Source organism: Cryptosporidium ryanae (genome assembly GCF_009792415.1).
Source record: "Cryptosporidium ryanae isolate 45019 chromosome Unknown contig_14, whole genome shotgun sequence".
Taxonomy (NCBI): Eukaryota; Apicomplexa; class Conoidasida; order Eucoccidiorida; family Cryptosporidiidae; genus Cryptosporidium; species Cryptosporidium ryanae.
In genome coordinates, this window is record NW_027125570.1 from 75,923 (window position 1) to 97,238 (window position 21,316).

Below are 21,316 nucleotides of genomic sequence, written 5' to 3' on the forward strand. Positions count from 1 at the left end.
AACAAAACCAAAAGGCGTTTATGTATTTGGGTCTCCGCTCGTACCCTATTTTCCAGAATGAGGTAAAGGCAAGTTTACAGTCTCGCCAGTAAAATACTACTTGTTGATTATCTCTAATTTATATTTAAGTAAACAGGCGTATCGAGTTATATCGTGGATCTAAATACATAAGTACAAATACCGTGGTAACCAAGCAGCGTTTACTATATATAACCACTTATATACGGTAGTTAATTTCTGTCTATTTATTCAAGCCCTAACCTTTAATTGTAGTACCAAGGAGGAAGGTCCCGCAGCTAAAACGAGTCCTTTCTCAGTGAACCTCTTAGGAACTACTTATGCCTTGATCTGCTTTTTTCGCTATCCTGCAGTGCCTCTGATCCTTAATTTTCACTCAAGTTCTATTATATTTTTCGCAATGAAAAAAACCAAACCAGCATTTTCAATTTTAAATTATTATTTATTAAAAATAAATAATTTTCTTGTGCAAACACTATCTACTTATATAGCAGACATACAGACGTACATACGTATTATCAGTCCAATAATATGTGTAGTTACTTGCTATTAATCACGCGGCTGTCTGCACCTTACCCTCTATATGCTTTTCCAAAATGCCTATTTATTTGTATATTAATTCAAGTATGTGGTATTTATTTATACATTGTTTCTCTTCAATTTTATTTATTACAATTAAACCTAGTTGCCGTTATTTGTAATTAAAATATTATATATTTATTACTACACTTAAACTATGTTTAGTGTATTTTACTTATTTAATTTAATGTAAATAATATATTTATTTTATTTATAATTTACCTGTTGCGTATTTATTTAAAAATACTTATATTTACTGAGACACATGCTAAGTTGACTTAAAAAAAATTATTGTTTGGTTTTCCCGTATACAGCCTATCATGTTTGTAGGTGTATCAAATATGGCTGAGCAAATGCCGTACGTGGATTTTAGGGTTTTATTTGTTTCCCTTAACCCAGTATGTGAGTTTGCGATTTGCCAATGTTGTTTCCTTGCTTGTTTGAGCAGAAACTAATGAACTTGAAGAACACACAATCTCGTTGCTTCCGAGTGACGCTACATCCGTCGGTACGTGTGGACCTATTTAATTCCATTCGGTTTTTTGTCTTGTTCCTTTTAAACACTGTAATTTGAGAAACTGAGGCTTGTGCTTTGCAGAGTTGAAGGGCGTCCTTACCCGTCGACCCGGTTCTGGCTCCGGCCCCGGCCTTACTACAGTTACTTTGGTAATTCTCTCTTGAGCAGCCGCTTCGACGCTTAGTGTGCTTAGTTTTCGAATCGTCTCCCTTGGGAATGGAGATAGGTTTCTGAACTCGGATTTGGCTCGAATCCATATGGGAACTGTGACTATCCTCTGGTGTGTTGGTCTCAGACAAACGACCGTTTCCGGCACGTTTAATCGCACTCAAATAGTTTTGCGTGAATGCGATACACACACCAAACTGCCTGCCTTTCAACGCGAAACGCCGACCTTCAGACCGAAACAACAAGGGAACATCTTTCTCAGTTTAGTTTCCGAGAGTCCGACTAAAGACACAGAACAAAGCGGACGAGACCAGATTCTGATAAAATATGCTAATTTTGACATTAAATCGGTAACGAAAGTCAAGGAAACAAAGTGGAGTCTGGAAAGCTACGTTTTCCTTGTTTATAAATTCATGCGCATTCACCACCAGTGCATGTAAATTTAACAGGTTAAAACAAAAAAACAATTTCGACCAGCCGGTAGTATCGAAACACAAAAGTTCAGACTTGTTTCACGTACTGGGCCGTGTGTATCTCCCTGTCCAGGACCGAAAACACGAGTGGAGAAGACACAAAGCTAGGCTAAGCTTAAAAATCCAAAAAAGTTCTCTTACACAAACGGCAAAATTTAGGGGGGAAAAAACCAGATAATTTTTGTGTGCATACACTTAATAAAATAACATGTGGGGAATATTTTTCGGCCGTTTTGAACCAGTAACCAGGTTAAGCCGGAAATGCGTTAAGTTGTGTTGAGAATTTAATTTGCCTAACTGTAAGTTTTAAAGAGAGATATTTGTAGCTTCGGGTTTGGAGATCAGTACTCGAATTCGGTTGTCTTTTGTTGCAACCAGAAAACAAGACAAAAATTTCTCTTGAAATAAAAACTCCCATAGCCATTAACCGGGTTTGGTATAAAAATCGTGTGGTGCCAAAAAAACTTGAAAAATAAAAATTGCCAAAATATAATTTTTCCCAAAGTAGTGTTTTAATTCGGAAATATAACGAGCAAAGATAAATTTAAATTTACTATTTTCCTTCTAAACGCACTTCAAAGTCGCGAGCCAGACGCTGTCCGCAGTTGCCTTGCTCCTCAGCACCCTGTGGTAGTATTTGCAGGAAGACTAACAGAAGTTTTACTTTAACAGAGAGCACCGCTGTGCGACAATAAGGTGTGTTCGTCTCTATAAACATCTAATATATGAATTAAGCAGCCTAGTCTTAATTTAACTAGGGAGCGTAAGTGTACAGAAGGGAGTAGAAAAGGCTCACCTGCTATATGTCCAGGACTCGGCCTGCCTTATGATCTGGTTTTTAAGGGCTTAAGCTGAGTGGCTCAAGTTTATTAATCAAAACGTTTTTGCATCAAGGCGCATATCGTGTTCAAATAGTCATTGCTGCCTTTAGTGTCAGGTTTAAAGGACTGTCTAGTTGGAAACAGTGAATAGCTGAAAACAGAAAGGAACTCAAGATGATAATCAGGAATAATGATGGCGGATATATTATAAACGAGAAAACGGGCATATGGGAAATTCCGATGGATAGTGAATTCATGGACTTACTTAAGGAAATACCCTGGTTCAGGAACTTCATATTGCCTCTGGAGGAGAAATGGAACGGAATAGGTTTGTTTATATGGACAAACGACAATTACTATTTAGCCCATGTAATATGCATACTGTACGCATTATTTGTATATTTCGGACCGAAAATAATGGAGAAAAGAAAACCAATGAAGCTCGATAAAACGCTTAGGTACTGGAACTTATTCTTAGCAATTTTTTCGCTAATTGGCACATCCAGGTTGTTTCCATACGTAATTACCAATGTTGTTAGATATGGATTTGTATCGTCAATATGCTCCCCCCCCATTGTGCCACTTACGAAGGGCCCTGCTTCTCTTTGGCTGTCCTTATTTATCTACTCCAAGTATTTTGAGTTGATTGACACGTTTTTCATTGTTGCACGAAAAAGGCCTCTTTCGTTCTTACACTGGTTTCATCACCTAACTGTATTGCTTTACACATGGGACGCCTATGTTTCCTGTCAAACCATTGGGACTTACTTTTGTGCCATTAATTATTTCGTACACTCAATTATGTACTTCTACTATTACTTAAGCTGCTGTGGTGTTAAACCAAAATGGGGGATTACTATAACTATTCTTCAAATTATTCAAATGATTATTGGCACTTTGCTTACTGCATTTGGGATGTATTACTCCTTTAAGCATCCATTTTCCAATGTGTTTCCTGTTGAATATGTTCAACAACCACTGCGGATTGGATGTCATTTCATCAGAACGAATGGTGTATTTGCGTGTCTAATGTACATTTCCTACTTCGCTTTGTTTTTTGACTTCTTTATTAAGAGATACGTAACCAAGGGTACTCCTATTGCACAATGGATTGCATCCGGCAAAGACAAGATCAAAGACTCCAGATCGGTGAAGAAGAGTCAGTGATATTCTGCTACTAATTAGCTAAACGCCAATTTGTGTGTTTCTTACTGCTATAGCTTCTATAATATTTGCAATAAGTGCCGTTTTCGCTTTCTCTGAGTCGACTACTTTTTGAGTGGCACTGCCCGTCTTACCTCTCCTCGTCAAACCTGGAGACAAGACCTTTACAGTTTTGTCGCTGAAAAGGTGTTTGTTCCGCTTTCTGTGAAAATCCAACTCTAAAAGTAGCTTCGCTTTTGAAAATGGTGTTGGTAATCGCGAGTCTGTTGTGTCCTTGGCCTGCTTTTGCCTGGGTCGTATGTGCTTACGCCTCGTGTTTCCTTTACTCCATCTAATTACGGTAAACTAGTGGATTTGCATTTGGGCCCTCAGACCTGTCTTATACCTGAAATAAAGCCTCACAGCCACCGTTTAACTGGGTCCGTTTTGTCTATATTTAGAAAGCAGGCGCATGTCCCGAATCAAAACTGTGCAAACGGCAACTTTTGCAGTTATATCAACTGTAAATCCATAGCAAATGGGAAACAAGACACGAACAACCTAATTATACAAGTTTAATTCGCTAGAGTACGTTCACTTACTGCGTAACACTACTCTATAGTAAAAAAGCCAATAAAGGGTATATTCGGACCGTTAAGTCCGCTAGATATAATTTTATTATAATGTATAGAAGACGTGTTCACGCCGCTATTTGAGCTGCTTGTATTGTTTGTGCTGCTATTATCAAGTGAGTTGCATGAGAAAGTAAGGATATTCCTGCTTGGGTGCCAAGAAGAAGAAGAAATTCTTCCAGGAATATCAAATCTACCGAGTATTTTCAACTCGTCATCGCAAAGCATTAACGTATCGTTCGAGTCGTCGTTGGTTCTTTTTCTCTCAGAAGTTATCCCAACTGAAAATAATTCATTATTGCAGTTGTTGAACTTCATTGTAGAAACATACCCATCTATGTTGTTTAGTGTTGAAATCACGGTCCTTCTCTTCAAATTAAATAAAGAAATCGTTTGGTCATACCCGAAACTAGCTATAATATTCGACGACTCCGTAACTAGAACTGAACCGTACAAATGCAAACTGAACAAAGCACCAACCAAATCTGAATTTACTTCACGATTAAACACGTTTCCACTATCCAGTTTTGAAGCGTTTACGCAGTCCGTTAAACTTGAACTGGTGTTGTTTCCGCTACACAATTTAGCGCTTCCATCACTGTCATATGTACCTACATAGTCACTCCTAACGGCATCAATGCAGTTCGAGTCCATACTTATTACCTCTATCTTACCATCATGTCTGGCCATTATGATGTGTTTACTGTCGCTGCTTATAACTATGTCATTTATTTCCTCTGCTGACTTCTTGCTTCCCACTATTGAGTAAGGCGAATCTTCAAGTATCTCCTCAAACAATATATCAACAACACTTACTTTTTTGCCGTTCTTTTTCAAATCTGTCTCAGCGTCTCTGTTATCAAAACTGCAACCAGCATCAGTCTCGCCTTCAAACGCCTCTTTTGAAGGTGAACTGCGTTTGTCTTGACTTTTATTGTAAATAATGTAGTCTTCTCTCTTTTTCTCAAGTGGCAAATGAAGATTAAATAACTTTGGAAATCTTAAATCTATCAGAAACAAGTTGTCTGTTTTGTCTCCTGTTACTATTCTTTTACCGTCTTCAGACCATGCTACGTTTAATAACGTCTCACAAGGTATATCTATCTCAAATTTAGTTAGTGAAGCTCTTGTATCGTAAAACTCTATGGAAGGATTGTTTAACGATACGCATATTAGTTGATTGTTATTCACCCTTGACGGTATACCCTTGAGCCACTTTCCAGACAACGTAGTACATGGCACAAATTTATCTGGATCCATTACATATATTTCGTTTTTTGTACAGTAAATCAACTTGTCCCCTTCGCATGTCCAATCTACATTACATATTTTGTCTTTCCTCTCTAAATCGTGTTGTCTCGCCATCTTTATTACAGATTGATGGTCTAAGCAGTTGTGTAAATACGAATGATTCTTGTTAAAAACAGGCAATGAAGTTTCTGGTGCAGTTATTCTGCTCTTAAGTACATTTACCAACATCATCCTCAAACTCACATTCGTTTGTCACCACACGCCTTGCTAACTTGCTGAGTCGGGAAACCTACCAATTAACTTTACACTTTATTCCATTAAAGCCTATTTCGTATTTTCAGCTGGCACTATACAAGGGTCCTCACGAACCCATTTAACTAAATTTCGGGTTTGCCGCCATTTGCTTTCATTTGACAAATTAATCTGGTTTCCTGCACACAGTGGGTAGACAGGAGTGAAAAACAACGAACCACATGTTGGCCTTCTGCAGTTTTAGAAAAGCATGTCTGAGAACAGATGCACTGTTGTGGAAAGGTCAAAACAGCAAGTTAAACTAATTGACCTGTGTACGCGTAATAGCCATACTCAATTGGATGCACTTCGCACTATAAGTTGCTCCAATAGTGATACCTGAATGTCCGAACGGATTCAATTTGCGGTCAAAACTAACTTACTCTGGGTTGTCATTCTTAGACTCAGTTTCAAATATATTTTCGCAAATTGCTGAAAAATACCGGCAGATTTTTAATTCCGTATTAACTGGAGTTTGGCGCCTGAAGTTACACGAATCAAACTTGTGATTATTTATGGAATATGAGGGAGGAAGGTAGAGGGAAGAGGGTGAATTTAAACATATTCCATATGAGTTTGGCTCATTCGCTCCCCTGGCTCTTACTTTGGGATCGTTCATTCAAGGGTCTCGTGCGTAAATTGTGCTAGTATGTTAGTTGCCCAGTTGTTTCCTGGCGTTAGAGTGACCTCTTTCTCATGAGTTTGTCGATTACGGATTCTGATTCAAATTTTTCACTTGCTATTGCGTATTCTACCTCCTTGTTTACCTTGATTCCGAGCATTTTCGCCCGTTCCAATCTTTCCTTTCTGGAAATATTGCTGCATGGACCGAATGTGTGGTCTAAATCAAATTGAATTAGAATGTTAGATTCTACTCCCAGGTCTTTGTCTATTTCACATGATATATCATTTGTTATTGCGTTATTGTTTTCCTTTTGAGACTTGGTTTCGATTTTATACGGCAAGTATACTGGAGATTTAATATGTGAGGACTTAAACCCATCTAGTATCCCCTGATCGTCAACTTCACTTTTATATTCTGGCCTCCCTCTTTGTCTTTTTTTGCCTTTTCCAAATGTTGTGCTCATTATTAGGTACGCCAATTCTATATTTGAATGGTCTTTTCGCAACCCAATTGTTGAGTAATTATAATTCAGTCTTCCATACACACATACACACGAGTATAGTAAAATATAGTGTAGGTATTCTTTTTCTTTAATAGTGACTTGAAGAAAATTTTTATTTATAAAATTCAGTGTTAAACATTTAAAGAGTGATTTTAAACTAAATAAAGAAAATAGCTACAAATTTCACATTCTCCCCCTCCTCACTAATAATAAAAAAACCAACAGGTGAAACAAAGAAAAGTAATAATCACTGTAACTATTTGTTTGAATACTAAAAATAGACCAAAAACAACAATTTAGGCGAAAAGTAATTTTTATTTGAAATAATAAACACAGACAGTGTAATTTAATGACAGTTGGTGATCAAAACAAGGTTTTCATCTACTAATAAAATTAAGTGCTAGTCTTAAGTATCAACTAGTGTAATGAATGCTTATACTCTATTTTGTGTTATGAGTGAATACTTTTAAAAATATATAATGTGTATTAAAAACCAGCAAATATTCATTCTATCACTCATGTAGTAACATAAAAAAACAATCTTTCCCGTTCCCTTTTTGTTTTAGTGATCTTTTTAGATAAAATAATGAACTAGTTAATGTATTTGCAGTTTGAAAAGTTAAAATCACGTGAGTTATATCAATGCTTTAAAAGAAACTCGCTGCAGTATTTTCCAGGAACAAAAAGAGGACCAAGGGGATCCTGGTAGTCATATGGATCATGTCTAGAAGGATATCCCTCATAGTTCCCAGTCATTTTTGGTGGAATGACCAATCCAGGATTACGAGGAGATGATATTGTTCCTGTTTTTAAATAAAAAGGGGTTTCATTACTATCTTGAGTATTTATAATTGAAATTACTGCATCATATTGACCCAAATCAGGATACTTTCCAAGTTTTAAAAATGGTTCGTAAAAGGCGAAAGGTCTGGAGGACATATGCATTAGTAATCTTTCATCAGCCTTTTCTGGAATACTACTTGCAAAAGTTCCAATTTTCGTCAATTCACCATTTGGGTATCCAACAAAATAACCATACCAAAGTGTTTGGCCTTTTTTAGCCAAAATATTTGCCTTTTTCAACTCATTTGGTACATGTGAAGACACAAAGCTTCCTGCAATAGTGCTTTCTTTTGAAAGCTGTTCCTGAACTAGCTCCTCACATATGTAGTTGCCTCCCCATCTAAACAAGTTGTCCTCTAATACCTCAAAAACAAGTGTTATTTCTTTTGTATTATTAAACATATTATTATTAACCTTATATGTGCTCATTGATACATTTGTATTTACCAAAGAACCAGATTCTAAAAAACTTATTTTGGCCCATTTTTCAACGTCATTTGGCCAATAGAAGGTACCATTTGGGAATTCAACGTCATGCTCCTCCTTTAGTGCTCTCACATTGTTTCTAGATTGTGTTCTCTGTCTCAATTTATCCATTATCTTTTTCCTATTTATCCTCCTATGCTGGTGTTCATTTTCGTCCAGTGTTTGGTTGCTGTTTGTTGAAAATTCACTTATTTCAACACCAAAACCATAAAAGAAGTAATCAAATATATTATCAATATCCTCTTTAAACACATCAATTGATTCGCTGGATGCCTCTTTATAATTCATATACAAACTTGAGACAGCGGAATTTGAGTCGGCAATCAATGAACTTTCAGCAGTTGAATTTAAATTAACTGGATAGTACTCATAAAAAGTTGTATATGACCTTACTTTGGTTATCCACGCATCTGCTTGTCTGCTGAAAATCCAATCCATCTTAGCCTGGTCAAATATAATTGAATTCGCCAATCCCATTACTAAAACAAAAAGCGAGCAACTAAACAGCTTTAAACCCAAATGATCGCCCTTACTCATTTTTATTTCTTTATTATAAAGGCTATACACGACTTTTTAATTCAATCTCTAGTGATTTATCGTCTTATTGACCCTCTTTATAGTGTATTCTCTTCAGTTCAAGAAACAGTCTTTCTGACTTTCTGCAAGATCTACTGTACTATATGTACTTTTCTGTGTTTTGTACTTACTTTTTGAATAGTAACTTATGTAAATATATGTATTTGCACCGAACTAATTTTGAGACTAAGAAATTAAAGGGTGAGGTTTTAATCAAATTAAACAGATTCGCCTCAAAAATAAGAAAAATGTCTTAACTAATCTTTGCCTTAGGTTTTTTCTTATTTCAAGAGATCGAATCTCAAAAATATACTATATAACTTTCTAATGTAAATAAGAAGATCAAGTGGAATAAAAAATGAATCAAGTCAAATTGAATTAGATTAAACAGATCTCAAAATGTATGCTCAGTTATAACGCTTCCCTATTTGCTTTGTGTATACTCTGAATTAAATTTGTGTTACTCTGCCATTTTATATATTTTTCATACTTGTGCATGCTTTCAAATAACCCCGGTATCGAGACAAATTCGGCGCTTCTTTTTTTAGATTGATACAACATAAATATTTGTAACGGTGGTTTAAAACATATAGAGGCAGTGAATAAAGAATAAAATAATTGTTCCCTGCTTAAATAGTTTGTTCCATTTCATTGTTTGAGACGAAACCCAATTTCTCAGCCAAATTTTGCTTACAATTTTTTCTTTTCGAATTAGTTTAAACGTGGTGAAGGCTCAAAATTAGTAGTTGAAGTTTTGTTAGCTGTTTTATCTTAATAACACTAATTTATTTTGTTTTTTAGTATTATGATGGAAAATGATCCATATAGTCGCGTGAGAAAACTGAAATATAAGAATATCATCAAGAATCCAAATAGAGAGACAGGAAAAACCTTCAGCGAACTAGAAATTAAAAAGGGAGGTTCACTTAATACGGATGCGGAGAACAACAACCTTGGCACAGTGAGCCCTAAGATTTCGGAAAAACAAATAGAACATGATAAAGGCAAGCTAATTATTAAAAAGGGACAAGGCAGAATTGTATCTTCAAATACAACTATAAAAGGATTTCATACAAAATTTCAACAAGAGCTTAAGACGGGTGATATGATTGAAATTGAACACCCAAATACACTGATTACCGAAAGAAGAGAGGTAATTAATATTGCAAGTGATAGAACTCTTATTATAGATAAAGAATTTTCGTCTGATCTCGTATCAACAACAGAATACTATGTTGTTTCTGGAAACTGCGTTGATGAGTATAAAGAAAAGAATAATACTATTTTATATAGAGAGAAAAATGGATTGTTTAAATATAAAACTGTAGTAAAGTCTGTAGACTCTAATTTATCTAGAGAGGACGTACTTGATTTAAGAGCGAAAAAACAAAGGGACAAGTATTGTTGGATTTAATAAGTCATAAGTATACGGCTCCTCTAGTTTTTACATGTACAAAAAGTACCCATAATTAACTAGAACTTATTCATGTAAATATGTCTATAATTCCATTACCTATTGCTCTTGTTTATTCTCGAAAGTATACCTGCATGAGGCGTATTTAGTTCTGAAAGGTCTTGCTTTCCAATATGAATTTTCCCAACCTTTTCGCCCATTACATTAGTTTTTACATTCTTTACTTTTTTAGATTTAATCTCACTTGGAACCGCTAAAGCTGACTTTAAGATTGATTTATCTGGAACTTGATGCCTAGTTAATTCCATATTTATTTTAAGTCCTATTTGTGTTATTGACGCTCTGGGTGAACCATATTGAATTAGTTTTTCGTCCGAGTAAAAGTAAGTCAAGTCGCTATTTTCTTTTTTCCCGAGATTAATGATATAATTTCTGATATCTATTCGTATGTTTGATTCGCTTCTTTTTGAAATAATATTCCCATCTTTACTTTCCTCTTTCTTTGACTCATATGCCGTTATAAGCACCAAATGGTCAAATCCCTTTAATGATATTTTAGATCCCCTTATTATTGGACCTGAGAATAAATCTAAAAACATATTTCTCAAACTTCTATAAACCTCATTTGACTCAAAAGGAGAGCCCTGGCATATGACTATCGGCTTTGAACCGTATTTTGGCAAATCAAGATTTGAGAACATCCCCCTATAATTTAATACGTTAAACTCATACATCTCCATTATGTTACAGTCGTAATACCTTGTGAATATTAGTCTAAATGGGTGCTTCTTTGAACTATTTGCAAAAATACTCATTGCAGCACCGTGTTTATAAGCTAGTCTCTCCATCTTTATTTGATCCTCCCATGGAGTTGTTATTAATTCACCTTTTGAAATTCCACCTACTATTTTTGTATACATTTTTGGAAATAATTTGACTAGATCCTTCAACAGCAATTGTATATTCTCTTTGCATTTTGAGCCCTTTATTATCAATCTCCTCTTTGTTTCTTCATTTACACTGCTTTCTCTTTTTATTACCTTGTTCTTTTTCGAACCTTTTATTTTACCTGAACTGCTGGTGCTCTTACTCATTATTTACTGCGAGTTATGTATAACTTGTATTTATTTTGCGTACACAAACACTCTCTCAGTCCTGTTTATTATTTTAACAAATCCTGAACTAAATATATAATATTCAGATACAACCCCGAGTACAACTCGCTAAATTGTGTTAAATCAGTTGTCTTTATCTACAAACAAAACAGAACTTCCAGTTTGACTCAGTATTTTATCTTTGAATCCAGAAACAAAATCTTTCCAACAAGTATGTATTGTATTTGTTGCTTTAGTATATTTAAAACCTTTAAATTGTCAAATATTAACTTTTAAATTATTTGTAATTCTTTGGCCCGCCCAACCATGCTTATGCTGTTTAATGATTGTAAATAAAGCTAACCTCAAGAAGTAAGGTCACAAAAAATTTACTTGGTTAAAGATTGTACGCATTCTTTTCTAATTTGGCCCATAACATTTGATTTTAGTCTCTCTCTCCCTCGTTTTACCAGCTCCAATACGTGTGATATAAATGTAAAGGGTAAGACATATATACATTAATTATTTGAATAGATACATAACTAGACTAGAAAATGAATTATTTTATTGCCTTTTGAATGGTCAATGCCGTTTTGACTTCTCTTATTACATCAAAAAAAGTAGATATTTTAAAGTAGCGATTAGCCTTTAGGGTAAAATGGTCAAATAATATAGTATATATTTCCCACTTTTTTACACAGGTTGAAAACCATTCGGAGCTATCATTATCGAAAAATGTGTTTAGCATACATGGATTGAAGCTGAACTCTCTTTTTGAATTAAGTTTGTTATGGTTATAAAACAGCATGTTGTTTGGGTCATTAATTAAATCTGATCTTTTCCAAGAACTTATTAATGTTTGTTGTTTTTCTTTAGTTAGCTGAGTCAAGTCAAACTTTCGATCTCTGCCATCTAATAAAGAATCTATTGCCTTAAGTGACGGACTTATGAATTCAACTTCTTCCGTTATTATTGACTCTAACATTTCCTTTGATATAATGTCTTTAGGTAAATATGACCCCAAGTCAAAAAATGAAATAGGAAAATCTGAATTAATTGGCAGTTCTATCAATGTTGAGTTGAAGTCCCTTTTACTCAAATTTAAAAAGTAATCTCTCTCGCTTCCTTTTCCGTATTCGTACCCATCTTCGTCTTTATATTCTTCATTAAAACTAAATTCGCCTTCAATTTTATTGTTTAACCCAAAAGATACTGCTGGGTAAAATTGCGACTGCCACCCCATCCACCATGGTGTTGATTCTATTATGTCATCGTCTAAATTAAGTGTATATTGATACATATAGTTGAGAAACGCAATGTTAAATCCATAGTTGCCCATATTATTTTGGAATACTATATTTTCATAATTAAAATTTAAATTTCCTTTTATGTCATCTACTATTTTCATTGGTCTTGAAATTTCTATTGCTTTATTTACCAAATTCTCATCGTAATACTTGATACCCATAAAGTAATTAAAGTCATCAAAGTATTCGCCATCGTTAAAATTAGCAGTAAAAACATCCTCTGAATTATTTGTATAGTATTCGTTTATTGGTTTAAAATGTTCTAATTTCTTTAACTTTTCTGATATATAATTTCCCCTGCTAAGTGCATTAAATCTGTAAAACATTGAGTTTTGAGTATATATATTAGTTATGAATACTTGATCTTCATAGTTCAATCTAGTATTTACAACAAAATAACTACTTTCATCTATTACGAAGTTGCCTTTTTCGTGATAGTATATATTATTTGTGCCAGTATTTACGTAATTAATATTATAAGATTTAAAGTGAGATATTAATGAATATACGTTAAACAACCCCATTCTGTAAAACATATCCTTGCCGATATATCTATTTCTCAAAAGTAATCTCAACAACGACTCGTATTCTTTAAAAAGAGCAGCAATGAGCTCATCTTGCTTCTTTTTCATATTTCTCACACCTGATTTATTTACATACCACGGCAGATAGTAATTTATTTTGTTCTTTGCTTTTAACACCAGTAGTACATTCTGTATAAATATAGTCACGTGTTCTATGTTGAAAATCAATCTTTTGTTTTCAATTGGATTTAGTTTCGGAGCTTTACTGGAATTTTTGTTTATATACTTGTTTGAGAGCAACACAGAGTGTTGTTTATGTGAATTATAATCGGCAAAGTTGTTTTTCCTTTCGTTGTCTAATTCCAATTTCACATTTACGTTATTTAAAATTTCCTCCAGGCTAACTATATTTTTTGAATACTTTGATATTTTCTCGTACTTGATTATTAAATCATTATTAATATTTCTTTTTATTACAAATCCGTTTTTTTCAAGTAAATCATTTAAGACTAAACTCTCAGTTACTATATTAAACTCAAATGGTACAGTTAACACTCCTACATTATTTAAAAAATAGTTCTCGATCTGAGTTTTTACTTTACTATCTATGCTGTTTTTCACCTGTTCTATCTCACTTTTCATCTCGCTGCTCATTATGCTTAATTCAAAGGACTCTATTCCCAAATCAACACAGTTGTGAAACATTAATTTGTTACACCAGTTATAACTTTTAATATGGTTTATATTTTCGTTGCTTAGTCTATTTATACTCTCGCTCCATTGTATCTTGTTTTGCAGTTCTCTTATTACGCACTTGACTTCACATATAGGATACCCTTTTAATAGGTCATTATTAGACTTCTTGAGACTTCTACCATTAGCCGATATGTTTATTTTGTCTATCAACACCAGTTCTTTAAAGTTTATCGTCTCACAGGGGGACTCAATCTTTAACATATTTTCACTACCCTTATCAATATAAAAACCGTTTGTAAATTCTGCAATTTTGTCTTGTAAGTTCATCTTTTCTTTCTTCAAATCACTACCTACACCTGTTAATAACTTGTATACTGTCATTCCAAACTCATACTGCCTCTGGCTTTTTATATCAAAAATATTTCTTAGGTCAGTTCTAAATTTTAGCTCCAAATTCTTTACCTTGAGCTGCTCTTTTTTATCACTTACCTTACTTTCATTATTTTCTAAGTAATCATGGTAATCGTTGTCTAGTCTTGATGTTAATAGCAACTTATCGAGACTGTCTTTCAACTCGTAACCGTAACCATAATTTGATTCTTCCTTTTCCTCCTCTTCATCTTGTTCATTTTTACTATTTTTAAGTAATTCTATGAGTTCGATTATCCTTCCACTCCCTCCCAGTTTTTCTATTGTGTCAATACGGTGACCATTGAGCAATGCGTTTTTTATGTATTCGCCACTTTCTTCGCTTTTAAGGCGTAACAGCAATTCATCATCTATGTAAATATCCCTATAGTACCCATTTACATACTCGTCTACTATATTTGTCTCTATTGTCGTATAGCATTTACTTTTTTCAAGTATTTCCACCAGAAATACTAATAACAATCCCACAATTTTTAACATTCCTCAGCTAAATTCATTTATTATCACCGGTTTTTTTCATAAATCTTTCCTTAATACTGCTCTTTTGAAAGAAAAATGCAGTTGTGTCAACTTTTTTTTAATAAAATACGCCTACTTGCGATTGTTTTGCTATTTTTCAATCCTATTTAAAATAGGATTCTGACAGCTTTAAGTCTCCTGCGGACGCTCACACATGGGTTTTCCCGTAAATGTCTACTTTGACTGCCTGCCATTTTTCGTATCCCCACAATATAAATCAAATTAAAATGGGGTTTAAGGTTTAATAGGCGTACAAAAATATATTTTTTAAAATCCTGTGTATTATCACCATTAGGAAAGTTCACAGAACACTCAAAAAAGACAAGTTTCATTTGTCTTGGAGTTCAAATATAGCAGGAAAAGTAAGAAGAGTTCTTTTCTTCAAAAATATGGCGTAAACGGTAGTTTAATGCATGCAAAAGTGCATGCAGATAAATGTTATTTATTTTTTTTTAAAAAAGAGGACAATTGCTGTAATTGAAATATTAAAATTAGATTATATTTCTAGGCATTAATCTTTTTTTCTTCCCCTGGATTTAACTGGGAACACAAGAAATGGCATTTTGTTAAAAAAGGCGAAACAGTGGAATTGATAAACTAATTGTTATTTGGGAGAATAAATAAGTTGACTTACCTTGTTTATACTTACTGATTATTTGTGAACCATTAGTTTGAGTTTGTGAATACCTCTCTAGTATTAAATCCATCTTTTATTGTGAATAGTGGTTCATATTTACAGTTTAAAAATGAAAAGTAATTAATTCATATGTAACTTACAATATTTATGTTCGGATGTGTAACTTCAAGAGATCTTTCTAAAACATAAAGATCAACTGCTTTGTCTTCAATGGTAAGAGAATCGCAGTAACTAAGACCGAAATCAATAAAGTTAATTAAACTTTTATATTGACCATTTTCATCTTTCTCTTCATTTACAATTATGTTTGAAGCTGTTAGATCACCATGTATTACATAATTGTGAAGGCTTGAAATTGCATTGCCGATTTCATATGAGATTTCTAATTAAGTATAAATAGCAAATAACAATAACATATTGGTAGTTAAGTTATTTATTTTCGCTTAATGGCACTTTAACTGCTTACCCCTTAAACTATTGTCTATTTTCTCAGGTTTACAACAAATTTTGTTCAAATATTCGTTCAACGTAACACCGCTTTTATGATCTATAATAATAATTCCGTTTTGGACATCAACAAAATGAACATTCGGACAGTTTATTCCATTAATGAAACACTTCACAAGATTCCTTGCTTCTTTCGTTATTCTGCTGTTCCTTAAGTTTCTGTCCAATTGAGCTTGTCTGTATTTTTTCTGAAATCTGTGTTTAATTATTACCTTTTTACCTAGTAAATTAGTCTCAAATATTTTCTAAGACAAGGTGAACAAATATTCAATTAATTTAATTATTTCACCGGCTTGAGTTATTACACTTACGGCTTCTGCACCTTGAAATAGTAGTTTGCATTTATTTTCATTTATATCTACGCCGACAACCTCCCCTTTTTCATTATAATGCTTGTTTGCAAAGACGTCCATATTTATAAAATCAAACATGCATTCACGCAGAGATACTGTATATTGCAGTCAATTTACACAAAAATAATGCAATACGTGCATTAGAAGCAGAAAAGAAGAATAACGGCAAATTTGAAATTATGATAGTAAAGAAGCCTTTTGGCGCCACACGGTTGTCTAATGTTGGACAGGATTACATGAACGTCCCTTTATTTCTACTAAGAATAAAAAGAGTAAATTTTTTTTAACAAAATAAAAGAATTTTCCCTGAATATTTTCTTTTCAGAGAGATATCCACTGTATTTATGTCTTTATTTATGAATTATCTCTTTATTAGCATTTAAACACACACCAAGTATTATCCTCTTTCCGAGACCTCAGATATTACGTCAGCTGCACCAAAATAGCGTAATTTTTACACTTCGCAGTCTCTAATTGAATTGCTTTCCTTGGATTTATCTTTGTTATATTCACTTGTCTCTATTGTAGAGACGCTATTTATTGAAATTAATTCGCTTCTACTAAAAGATTTCATTCCAGATAACCATCTCATACCGTTTTTATTTCTTCTGATCAACTTATTGCTAGAACTGGAATTATCCAAACTACTATCTTCGGCTTTACAATTTCCACTACAACCCAATTGAAATTCATCTCTTTTGAATTTTTTATGGTCGCTTTTTTTCTCTCGATAACTACTACTATTAATATCATTTATCAGATTTCTTCTGTTTCCCACATTGTGGTAATAATTCGTGTTCTTGTTATTTCTGTTATCAATATTATTATTGCTATTATCATTGTAATCCCTATCAGTATCGCTACTACCCTTTTCACTCTCATGTTCGTACTCATCGTCACATGAATTTTTACCTTCTTCGCTTTCTTCTTCATCTGCATTATCCTCTCCTGAAAAGTTTTCGTTTTTGTCAAATTCACAATTACTACTACTTGTTTTAATCCCGTTGTTTAAATAATTATCATCATAAATTTCAAATTTTACCTTTCTATTTTGTATGTTCTTTTCCAACTCTCCATCTTTAATTTTAAGCTGTTCCTTTTTGCATCTTCTCTCTTCTAAAGATAGTAAATATTCAAATTCTTCCTTAAAATAGTAATCTTCAATTTTTCTCTTGTATTTATGACATAGTTCATAGCTGTGTCCGAGCTCACCGCATAAAGCACAATATGCTTTCTTAATACAGTTTTGAAATGGGGGAGTACTGTTACATATTATATGTCCACTTTTTGAGCAGAAATAGCATACAATTTCCAGTTCTTCTCTAATGCCCACTGTACTTTCGTCCGCCATAAAAAGTATGCTCTCCTCATATCCCTTTCTAATACAAGAGTTAAAGTCCTCCGGAATGTCTTTTCTGCCTCTAAAGTTAATAGAAAAAGGAATTTTCTTCTTTAAAGTATCATTATTGCTATCACTATTAACGCTGGTGGTTCTATCAGTACTATCTGTAGCATTAATACCAGTTGTGGCTTCAGTAATTGCACTATTCAACGTACTTTCAGTTGAAACGAAACTACTGACAATATTATTATTAGGATTAACGCCTTTGCTATTATTAACTCTACTGTTCTTAGTGTAGGCTACTCTTTTATTCTCGCTGCAGTCGGAATGATTCCACATTCTATTATACATTCTTTCATTATACTCCATGCAATCATCAATATCAATAATGTTAAGATTGTCATCATTATAAATATCGTCAAAATCATCATCTATAGATTCGTTATTAAAATTGTTACAAACATGTTTTCTCGAAACAGAATAATCAAATGAACTATTTAAGTTATAGGATATGCCTTCACAGTATTTGCAAGATTTTGCTGGTTTACCTTCTACTGGTTTCCACGGACAATCAAACGGAGAGTGGTATCTGCTTGAACAAATAAAACATCTTCTTAAAACGCAACATTTATGTGGATGAATTCTAAAACATCTTGAACATAATTTCTCTTCTGAAGCAATATTGGAACGATTCCCTCTACTTTTTAAATATTTCCTTAGCTCCACATTTCTTTGAATAGATGTTGGATCGCTGAAATACCTTGTATTCATGCTATCAGATCTTAACTTTCTAAGTATTTTTGGTAAATCAATTGTAACTTCCTCATTACTGTATTTATCCCAAATCATATCTTCATAAGACTTCATCCAGCTATGGTCTGAATAATTTCTCCTATTACATGCGTTGCCTCCTCTTTTGCTGTATCTACCCCTGTACCCTGTTCCTCTCCCTGCCCAGTGATTGTTATTTCCATAATATTCACTTTCATTGTTAGAATTCGCGTGAAAGTAACGTTTGTGCCTGGGACCTCCTCTTAGCTTCCAAGTCATGTTTCCAAAATCATTGTTGTTTATGCTTCGGCTAGTTTTTGCTCTAGAATTGCTATAATATCGACTATTACTCATTGTTTTCTTTCCGTCATTTCTATCACTATTCATAATGTTAAATATATTATTTATCTAATCCTTAAAAATAAAAGTTGCTTCTAAAGGCATCTCAAGTCCTAATGAGCAAAAATTAACTCTAACTCGAATATCCGTTTTATTTTATGCTTATATGCATTGTTAACTTATAAGTCTTTAACATCTATTAAGTACTGTTGGCGCCACAATACAGGTACCCTATTTATTTATTGTTAATTTTTTAAAAATCCTGCACCATTACAGACATTTAATGTGCAGACAGCTAAAGGATGACAATGCTCCTTATTTTAGTGTCGAAGCTTTATAAAAAAAAATTTTCTGCTTGTTTAAATTAATTTAACTGGCCCTAAAAAGGCAGGCTTTAATTTAAATCATTCTCCTGTTTGCCGCCAGACTCTGATTTATAGCGGTTGTGAGGGGATTCAGATTCCCATACAACATTTATATACTATATTCGAAACTTATTTTTGATTATACGAAGAATAAGTATAAGTATGTACTTAACTGCACTTTTTTGTATAAATGTATATATTTTGCGTCTAAAGATATTTATTAAGCTAAATAGGTACATATATTATGAATGCTAATCAAATAAATTATTGTTTCAAAAAAGTTTCTTTTTAATTACGTTGCAAAATCAAATTAGTAGTTTAGGTAAAAAAGAGTTTAAATAAACAACAGGAAGGAATTTCAATACAAAAATAATTAAGCAACTGTTTTTACAAGTACTGTGAGTTTTGGTTTCTCAAATATTTGTTTACATAATAATTTAAAGTAGAATTAGAAGAGTTGAGTGTGTTGTTCTCAATCAATTGATAGTTATTTTAGTTTAAAACAATTGAGAAAAAAGATGCCGATTGACATAAATAGAATTAGAATTGAAAAAGGAGGCGATTACGATAAAATAGCTGAGTCTGAGACTAGTAGATTTAGAAGTCTAGAAACCTTGGAAGAATTAGTTAACTTAGACAGGAAATGGCGTGAGGACGTTTTTAGAGTTGAGCAGGCTAAGAAGGAGTTGAATTCTATATCTAGGGAAGTAGCTCAGATAAAGAGAAAGAATCCGGAGGTTGACTGTAGGGAACTTATGGAAAGAAGTGCAGAGTTGAAAAAAAGTATTCCGGACATCGAAAGGGAAGCTGCAGAAACCGAGAATTCAAGAAATAGACTTTGGCACAAAATCGGTAATGTATTACAACAGGATGTGCCTATCTCCAGCACTGAAGACGATAATTTAGTATTGAGAACTTGGGGTAGTATTCCAAGTATAAAGGTGGACGGAACTCCTGGTAAGATGCACCATAATGAGGTTATGGCTAGACTTGGTTTCTTTGATTCAAATAAGGGAGCAGAGCTAGCGGGACATAGAGGTTACTTTTTGAAGGAATATGGTGTTTTAATGTGTATGGCTCTTATTAATTATGGAATGAATTTCTTGGTTAAAAACGGATACCAGGCAATCCAGCCACCATATTTCATGAGGAGGGATTTAATGAGTAAGGCAGCGGAATTGCAGGACTTTGAGGAGACTCTTTATCACATTCCAAATAACAATCAAGGTGAAGTCGATTCAAATAGCCTGTTCTTGATTGCTACTTCCGAACAGCCAATCGCGGCAATGCACAATAATGTTACTTTGGAAGAAAAAGACTTACCAATAAAATATGCCGGTATTTCAACTTGTTTTAGAAAGGAAGCAGGAGCTCACGGAAAAGACACATGGGGCATTTTTAGAGTTCATCAGTTTGAAAAGGTTGAGCAGTTTTGCGTAACTCTGCCTGAAAAGTCCAATGAAATGCATGAAGAAATGATAAGATTATCTGAAGAATTTTATCAATCACTGGAATTACCGTATAGGGTGGTTTCTATTGTTTCTTCTGCACTCAATGACGCGGCTTCTAAAAAATACGACTTAGAGGCGTGGTTCCCGGGATACAATGCTTACAGGGAGCTTGTGTCTTGTTCAAATTGTACTGACTTCCAATCTAGGGCATTGGAGTGTCGCCTTGGATTCGGTAAGGGAGATAGAGAGAAGAAATATTGTCATTTCCTTAATGGTACATTGTGTGCAATTCAAAGAACTTTGTGTTGCATAGTTGAAAATTATCAAACTCCTGATGGTTTAAGGGTACCTAAAGTACTGCAACCGTATTTAAATGGCGTTGAATTTATTCCATTTAAAGAAAGCAATGTGAATTCAGAATCTCAAAAAATCAATTAAAATCTTCAATTAATTTTTTTTTTTAAATATTTTGTTAATGTTTTCCATGTTTGTCCACTTTAACTGCATGCATGCATACGTTTGTTGTTTGATATGCCGGCTAGTGAAGATTTGTTTTTCCAATGCTTAGTTCTATACGTTACCATCGGGTTTGTATAAAACAAAGTAAGTGAAAAATATTGGCGAACAATGGGCGAGCAGTGGT

The 21,316-nt window shown here is 33.7% G+C and overlaps 10 protein-coding genes across 10 annotated transcripts; 3 read left to right on the forward strand and 7 right to left on the reverse strand.

Annotated features, from left to right (window-relative positions):
* Nucleotides 1-2,750: 2,750 nt before the first annotated feature.
* FG386_000502 (7 pass integral membrane proteinwith FLHWFHH motif shared with fatty-acyl elongase) lies at nt 2,751-3,743 on the forward strand (the record flags this gene model as incomplete). Its single annotated transcript, XM_067339859.1, has 1 exon — nt 2,751-3,743. One exon carries the CDS (start codon nt 2,751-2,753, stop codon nt 3,741-3,743), a length of 993 nt encoding a protein of 330 aa, XP_067195729.1.
* A 587-nt stretch (nt 3,744-4,330) lies between these two features.
* FG386_000503 (uncharacterized protein) lies at nt 4,331-5,833 on the reverse strand (the record flags this gene model as incomplete). The annotated part of the gene is made up of 1 exon (XM_067339860.1): nt 4,331-5,833. One exon carries the CDS (start codon nt 5,831-5,833, stop codon nt 4,331-4,333), a length of 1,503 nt encoding a protein of 500 aa, XP_067195730.1.
* A 737-nt stretch (nt 5,834-6,570) lies between these two features.
* FG386_000504 (uncharacterized protein) lies at nt 6,571-6,981 on the reverse strand (the record flags this gene model as incomplete). Its single annotated transcript, XM_067339861.1, has 1 exon — nt 6,571-6,981. The coding sequence occupies one exon, from the start codon at nt 6,979-6,981 to the stop codon at nt 6,571-6,573; it is 411 nt and encodes a 136-aa protein (XP_067195731.1).
* Nucleotides 6,982-7,659: 678 nt separating this feature from the next.
* On the reverse strand, nt 7,660-8,886 carry FG386_000505 (uncharacterized protein; the record flags this gene model as incomplete). The annotated part of the gene is made up of 1 exon (XM_067339862.1): nt 7,660-8,886. One exon carries the CDS (start codon nt 8,884-8,886, stop codon nt 7,660-7,662), a length of 1,227 nt encoding a protein of 408 aa, XP_067195732.1.
* An 847-nt stretch (nt 8,887-9,733) lies between these two features.
* On the forward strand, nt 9,734-10,339 carry FG386_000507 (uncharacterized protein; the record flags this gene model as incomplete). Its single annotated transcript, XM_067339864.1, has 1 exon — nt 9,734-10,339. The coding sequence occupies one exon, from the start codon at nt 9,734-9,736 to the stop codon at nt 10,337-10,339; it is 606 nt and encodes a 201-aa protein (XP_067195734.1).
* Nucleotides 10,340-10,434: 95 nt separating this feature from the next.
* On the reverse strand, nt 10,435-11,433 carry FG386_000508 (uncharacterized protein; the record flags this gene model as incomplete). The annotated part of the gene is made up of 1 exon (XM_067339865.1): nt 10,435-11,433. One exon carries the CDS (start codon nt 11,431-11,433, stop codon nt 10,435-10,437), a length of 999 nt encoding a protein of 332 aa, XP_067195735.1.
* Nucleotides 11,434-11,992: 559 nt separating this feature from the next.
* FG386_000509 (uncharacterized protein) lies at nt 11,993-14,869 on the reverse strand (the record flags this gene model as incomplete). Its single annotated transcript, XM_067339866.1, has 1 exon — nt 11,993-14,869. The coding sequence occupies one exon, from the start codon at nt 14,867-14,869 to the stop codon at nt 11,993-11,995; it is 2,877 nt and encodes a 958-aa protein (XP_067195736.1).
* A 550-nt stretch (nt 14,870-15,419) lies between these two features.
* On the reverse strand, nt 15,420-16,465 carry FG386_000510 (uncharacterized protein; the record flags this gene model as incomplete). Its single annotated transcript, XM_067339867.1, has 5 exons — nt 15,420-15,505; nt 15,543-15,615; nt 15,686-15,927; nt 16,012-16,297; nt 16,364-16,465. 5 exons carry the CDS (start codon nt 16,463-16,465, stop codon nt 15,420-15,422), a joined length of 789 nt encoding a protein of 262 aa, XP_067195737.1.
* Nucleotides 16,466-16,859: 394 nt separating this feature from the next.
* On the reverse strand, nt 16,860-18,905 carry FG386_000511 (uncharacterized protein; the record flags this gene model as incomplete). Its single annotated transcript, XM_067339868.1, has 1 exon — nt 16,860-18,905. One exon carries the CDS (start codon nt 18,903-18,905, stop codon nt 16,860-16,862), a length of 2,046 nt encoding a protein of 681 aa, XP_067195738.1.
* An 835-nt stretch (nt 18,906-19,740) lies between these two features.
* On the forward strand, nt 19,741-21,111 carry FG386_000512 (uncharacterized protein; the record flags this gene model as incomplete). The annotated part of the gene is made up of 1 exon (XM_067339869.1): nt 19,741-21,111. The coding sequence occupies one exon, from the start codon at nt 19,741-19,743 to the stop codon at nt 21,109-21,111; it is 1,371 nt and encodes a 456-aa protein (XP_067195739.1).
* Between the last annotated feature and the right edge of the window lie 205 nt (nt 21,112-21,316).